The sequence below is a fragment of the Poromitra crassiceps genome, assembly GCF_964638095.1.
Source record: "Poromitra crassiceps genome assembly, chromosome: 20".
Lineage (NCBI taxonomy): Eukaryota > Metazoa > Chordata > Actinopteri > Beryciformes > Melamphaidae > Poromitra > Poromitra crassiceps.
The window spans coordinates 17,962,755-17,969,692 of NC_139637.1; the positions used below are offsets into that span (position 1 = coordinate 17,962,755).

The 6,938-nt window shown below is 48.4% G+C and overlaps 1 protein-coding gene across 1 annotated transcript in view; it reads right to left on the minus strand.

Moving 5' to 3' along the window:
- The window catches only part of klhdc8b (kelch domain containing 8B), a gene marked incomplete at both ends in the record, with an annotated part of 235,203 nt that extends 232,411 nt beyond the window's left edge, over positions 1 to 2,792 (minus strand). The window contains one exon of the mRNA XM_083656723.1: positions 2,399 to 2,792. Coding sequence (XP_083512849.1) covers positions 2,399 to 2,792 — 394 coding nt within the window. The remainder of the gene's footprint in view (positions 1 to 2,398) is intronic.
- Between the last annotated feature and the right edge of the window lie 4,146 nt (positions 2,793 to 6,938).

The window sequence follows — 6,938 nt, forward strand, 5'->3', positions numbered from 1 at the left end:
ATTGAAAGGATCCCCATTAGCTGACGCCATGGCGACAGCTAATCTTCCTGGGGTCCACAAAAAAACTGACAAGACATACAAAGTACATGCAATACAATACATAACATAGAACATACATTAAAATGATACTGTGCAATCAAATGCTTAGGTGCACAGTATCAGTGCAAACAATACAATAGAAGTTAGAACAGAATAGGAAAAGTATCAACTATTTTTGGTTCAGTCACATGGTCAGCTGCATTAGGTGTGTCTTGAGTTGATTTTTAAATGACGATTTATTTTGTGTCTGAGTTATATGAGGAGGTAGTGAGTTCCAGGATGTTATTGAACGGTAGATAACTATTTTACATTCATTCAGGTATTTCGACCGGAGATACGCGTAGTCTCGTTTGTTCCTTCGTGATCATTTAACCCGCGCTTTCTCTTTTCTTTTTTTTCTCCCACCCATTTTCTCTTCCTGTCTCACCCCTCTCCCATCCTGTGCACAAACACGCACAACACAGCCTGCGCCCCCCTGAGGAATAAGTGCTAAGTGCACCATGTTTAATCAGTGGAGGTCGGCTCACTGGCTCCTTCCACAAGGTGTTGTGTTTGACATTTTCCCAATGCACGGGGGCATGTATAGACACACACACACACGCACACACACGCACACGCACGCACACGCACACACACACACACACACACACAACGTCCATTTACATTTACATTTACATTTAGCATCTCGCGACGTCCTGAGTAGTGTCCTCTAGAGAGAGAGTGGCGTCAGCGGAGGACCAAAATGCGAGACTCATTAGCCAATGAACAGCCAGGAATGGGTCTCGCGCTACGTGTGCATGCTAAAATAAAGCTGATAATGTACAATTTGATTCAAGGAGGGGGGAAACCCTTTCAGAGTACAACACAAACTGTCTATTTTGCTGCAACTTGACAGTGCTGCTTAATCCAGGACTTTACTTCCTGGAACTCTTGAGAGTAAAAAAAACTGGTCCATTGGAGTGAATGGAGATGTCGCGACTCTTCTATCTACACGGCTCTGGTCCTGAGTGCGATGTTTACTGAACCTAAGCCAAAGTTAAGCACCCAGCTTGGCGAGGGAGCACTACTGGTGAGCTGTCGGTGACTCAAGAGCAGTGTCTAAAAGATCCTCTTTACTCGCAACCGCGCAGCGTCTACTGCGAGGATGCACTCCACTGAGTGAACAGTCTACTGGGAGGACGCACTCCACTGAGTGAACAGCTTGGAGGGACTTCTCCCAAACTGAGCAGCTAATCAGTTAACTTCCTCCCCCTCGTCAAAAGCAGCGAACGAGTCGGCTGCTGTGCTGCTGCTGCTGTTTCAAAGTGCTATGAATGAGTCAAAACGACTGGATGCTGCACTTCAAGAGGCCTGCATTTTGGGGACATTTAAAATAGATCAGAGTGGAAGTCGCCACATTGTGTGTTTTAAAATGCTTCCCCGGCTAGCGCTGCAATCCACTAACCTTGTCAAGGATGTTTTTTTTGACTCGCATCCAAAGAGATACACAAAGAGATTGCTGTAACGTTCCATCTCTAAGTGGAAGAATGCCATTACAGGAACACATATCGTAGACCGATGGTTCTTGAACTGCAGGGGTCGGGACCACCCAGAGGCTGTGAGATTATTTCTTAAAAACACATTACTTAAAGAGCATGGTGTGCAGGTAAAAAAAATAAATAAATCTGAATTTACATTTTGGGCTCATGATTACAGTGAAAATATACTCCAAAAAGACAAAGATTCCCCCCCCCCACAGGGTATGAATATGGAGGAAAAGGTGGCGTTTTATAAATGGGCGTGTGACATAACAACAGGAGTGACATCACAAGAGGAGAATGTTCTGCTGGGGCTGACACAAAGTCATGGAGAGTGAAAAAAGGTGACAAATGGGCAGACTTTTTGTCTCGGGTGAAAAATGTGACTGCCACCTAAAGGTGACTAGTTTGCATCCCTGTGACATCACAAGTGGGAGTTCCATGAAATGGACCAGTTTTTGGTTACAAAAACTAGTCTAAATGCAGCTATGTGTGATTGAAGAAAAAGTTTTTTCTCCCAAATCCCATTGCTATAATACCCCTTCCACATATTAATGCAATGTGGTCTCCAACCTGCACCGTGCTCTTTAATAGTTTTCAGCCTCTGATAATCAAACAAAATAACCTTAAAAGGGAAAATCATTCCTGTTTGAACTGTTCTCTACTCTGCATAATTATGCAGCCTGTGTAGGCATTGGTTTTACAATAAGTAAAAGCAATGGGAGTTCATTTCAGTTCAATTCAAATAAAATGTCCTAGAAAATGCAGGAATATAGCCGCTCCGGCACCAAAAATCCACCAGGAGGCATCCCAGGAAAATCACAGTCATCCCACTCTCTTACCTTTCTCCAGAGCGGTGACGCCCATGGACGGCTGGCCCAGGCTGGCCCTGGTCTCCCACTTGCCCTCGTCGGGGTGGTACACCTCCACCGAGGCCAGCGGGCTCTGCTGGTGGTCCATGCCGCCCAGCACCATCACCTGGCCGGCGCCCAGCGCCACGGCCGTGGCCCCCGCCCGCGCCGTGGGCAGCGGGGGCAGCTGGCTCCACGTCTGGCTCTCCACGTCCAGCGCCTCGGCGCCGTCCATGGGCACGCCGCTCTGGCTGCAGCCGCCCAGCACGTACAGCAGGCCGTCGTGGAGCACCGGGGTGCAGTAGACCCGCCGCTCGGACATGGGCGGGAACTGCTCCCAGTACAGGGACTTGACAGGACTCACCGCCATCTCCCGCACGGGCATGTCTCCAGGGCCGAGAGGAGGAGGAGGAGGGGACGTACCATCAGACTGCTCCAGAGAGGAGGAGGAGGAGGGAGGGAGATGGAGGGAGAGAGAGGGGGTGTGTCGGGGCGGTAGAAAGAAGAGTAGAGGGTAGTGCAACGGTAGATTTCTTTGCCTACCGACACGAAGGTCGCGGGTTCAAGCCCCCGTGTTGTTGCCTCCGGCTTGGTCGGGCGTACTTTACAGGCAGAATTGACCGTGTTTGCGAGTGGGATGCCAGATTATGGGTATGTGTCCTGCACTAGTGCCTCCTCTGGCCGGTCGGGTTGCCTCTGCAGGGAGGAGGGGAACTGGGGGGGGGATAGTGTGATCCTCCAACGCGATAGGTCCTGCCGGTGAAACACCGTGCTGTCAGGTGAAAAGAAGCAGCTGACGACTGCACATCTATCAGAGGAAGCATGTGCTAGAAAATGGACATAGAAGTGGGAAACGGTGTCTAAGTCACTCCTCAGCCAGATGTCACGACTCTCTCTCTCTCTCTCTCTCTCTCTCTCCCTCTATTCAAATGTTTTATTCATCCGACTATCGGTGTTTCCGAGCAGCCATCTGCCCTTCATTTCCGGGAGGTTATTTCGGTTGACTCTTTGCCTTCGGAATGTCCCTGGGAAGGAGGCGACACTGCAAAAGGGCGTCCCGGGGGTTTAAGATGTAATCCCACAAAAAGCCTCAATGTCAAGAGTGGCAGCACTCACAAAAGGGAGACAGAGACGGACCGGAGAGACGGCACTACTGGATCAACGAGCAAGAAGGAGGAGAGTAAACGAGCGCTGGCCTTCAAAAGTTCCCTGATAATCCAAAAGGAAAAAGCTTTGTGGGAAAACTAATTTATACCCTCAAACAAAAACGCAATTATCCAGGACTACCAGACCCCCATGTGCGACTCCACACTGCTTTTCGCACCTCGGCGATGAGGCCTACAGCGAAAAAATCATTAAAAAAAAACTGTCCAAAGCCATTACATGAACACTCCCCGGGTGCGTAATGACTACAAGTCTCCCTCAGAGTTAAAGAAAGTGTTTTGCCCACAGCCCCCCTAATTGGACAAGAACTCCAACTCCCAGAGGGCCGTTCTCAGACTTCCTGTCCGGGGGCAGGGCTTCTGAGCTTCCTGGTAGCTCCCTGGGTCCCTTTGTAGGAGGATGACAGTCCCTAGGGGGAAAACACAACACAGAATCACATGGTGGAGAGACTTAGAATGTAGAAGAAAAAAACAATGACATTCAGAGCTTGAATAAAGAGGTGAAAACATCCTGTTTATATGCTGAAAATATTGGAAAAAAAAATATTTCATAATATTTCCATTTGTTAAAGATTTTAATAATTTTCATATTTTTTCAAACAGAACCTTTATCCTCGTACAGTGGACATGAATAAAGTGAACTTGAACCAGTACGTATGATGGTCAGCGAGGTGCAAACATAACTGCATCACATTCAGATTATATGATGCAGATTCAGAGCCATTATATTTATATATTAAATATTATATTTATATATATACACACACACACACACACACACACACACACACACACACTCACACACACACACACACACACACACACACACACACACACACACACACACACACACACACACACACACACACACACACACACACACACACACACACACACACACACACACACACACTACAGGCTACTACTGCATATTCATAATTAATAAGGCCATCTTCCCAGGCCCAATTAGTGGCCGCAGCCCTGTGGAAACACTGACCTTTGGTGAGAGAGAGAGAAAGGGAGAGAGAGGGAGAGAGAGAGCAAGAGAGAGAGAGAGAAAGAGAGCAAGAGAGAGAGAGAGAGGGAGAGAGAGAGAAAAAGAGAGTAAGAGAGAGCGAGAGAGAGAGAGAGAGAGAAAAAGAGAGCAAGAGAGAGCGAGAGAGAGAGCAAGAGAGAGAGAGAGGGAGAGAGAGAGAAAAAGAGAGCAAGAGAGAGAGAGCGAGAGAGAGGGAGAGAGAGCAAGAGAGAGGGAGAGAGGGAGAGAGAGAGAAAAAGAGAGCAAGAGAGAGAGAGCGAGAGAGAAAGAGAGAGAGAGCAAGAGAGAGAGAGAGATCGAGAGAAAGAGAGGGAGAGAGCAAGGGAGAGAGCAAGAGAGAGAGAGGGAGAGAGAGAGAAAAAGAGAGCAAGAGACAGAGAGATGAACTGCAGTGTGAAGCAGGTGTTGGATATATCTTACTAGTGCACTGAAGCTGAGGCCTTTATTGGAAGCAGGCTTATATAGGCTTAGACACACCAGGCCGACAGTTGGCGATCGCCAATGCCTGGGCCGCTGGTGAGCGTCTGTCGCCTTCAACATGACGAATTGGCGTCGAGCCGTCGGTGAGAGAAATGACTCTGATTGGCTGGTTAGCTGGTTAAGCGGAGCAGTGCATAAGAAGAGAGGCCCACATACAAAACAATCTTCTCATTGTTCAACTTCATCTCATCTTATAATTCCAAGACACAAATATTTTCTACATGGCTTTCGGGAAAGCCCCTTGAGCCTGTCGCTGCACGTTCTCACCCATTTAGTGCGGTTTCTCCACCAGACAAGGTTGAACAATGCCCTTTTTATCAGACATATTCTGGATTAGATGTAGCTACATTACAAAACCGTCTAAGTCAGGGGTGTCAAACATGCGGCCCGGGGGCCAGATCCGCACCCCCAAGGGGTCCAATTATTTGGTTTCTTCCCCCGGCATGTACATGTATTTGGGTCTGGCCTTTAATCGTTTGTGTCCACCACGCCCCCGCTCAACATCTGACTTGATTACCGGCCACTATTGGAGAAAACACAGTAGTCATTTCAACACACTCTCAACCAACTGAATGCCAACAACAACATCGCATTCATAATCACGCTTGATCAGTTCATCTTAAGATCTCCGTGCAGAACTCTGTAGGCCCTATATGGCTACACTGGTGATGAAAGCATCACATGGCATATTCAAATGCCTTCAACAGGTATGAAAGCACATGTCTACATGAATTCACCGTCTGTGTTTTTTGCAGCATCACGGTTAGACAGAATTCAGCAGAGAGGACCTGACAAGTCTGTCTCCTAACGCCGTGTCTGTTTCCCCTCTCGACACCTCCTCCATTCACAAACGAATGCTTCGGTGCCTCCCGACTAAGCTTCGTGTAAGCTGTTTATGACAAACGACGCAAGTCCCTCTGAGCAACTGTTTGTGGTGTGAAACCCCCTGGGACTGTTTGTGTGCGTGTGCGTGTGTGTGTGTGTGTGTGTGTGGTGTGAATGTGAAACCCCCCTGAGGATGCCAGCCAGTGGCAGACTATAAAGAGCCCGGGTGCGAGCGAGAGATGAGGAGGAGAGACGACGCGAAGAGGCACGCCGCCCGCACGCCACGCCACGGCACGGAACAGCAGCGCTTCCCGAGGCAGAGGACAGCTTGTGTTTGCTCAGATGGGACGACTCATCCTCGTATTGTTTAAAAACCCTCCCGAGCTGAACGCGTTCATTCCCCCACAGAGTTATAACGAGTTATAACTTTATAACGAGTCTCTCCCTCTGTGTGTGTGTGTGTGTGTGTGTGTGTGTGTGTGTGTGTGTGTGTGTGTGTGTGTGTGTGTGTGTGTGTGTGTGTGTGTGTGTGTGTGTGTGTGTGCTGCTGAACACAACAAAAAGCCAAGACAATAATATATGGATGGAAGGATATGGGAAGAAGCGCAGGAACCACATCACCGAATGGTGTCGCCGCTACGGCGCAAAAACTCCCACTGACCGCCTGCCGCCGCCGCCGCAGTTCATTGGCTGTGCACAAATAACAATGGCTAAATATAGCCTATCACGGGCAGGCAGAAGAGAGATAGCCTACCTGAAATAGACTGGTGGTGTGGTGTGGTGGTGTGGCTGTAGGTCAATTCAGGGGTGTTGGAAGCAAAAGTGAATAAAAGTCATGGTAGATTTGCTTTCAAAGGCAGGCTGTCATAGGCTAAACCAGTCTTGTCTTCAGCCCTAGACCACTTTAGTCCTATAGTCTCTATTCCAAAGCACTACGAGTAGTGTGACGTCATTCAGCTCAGTTAACCTCAAACTGTTGGTTCTTCTTGGCATTGTTGGCTAGTAGCTACTATAGCCACCAGGCAAA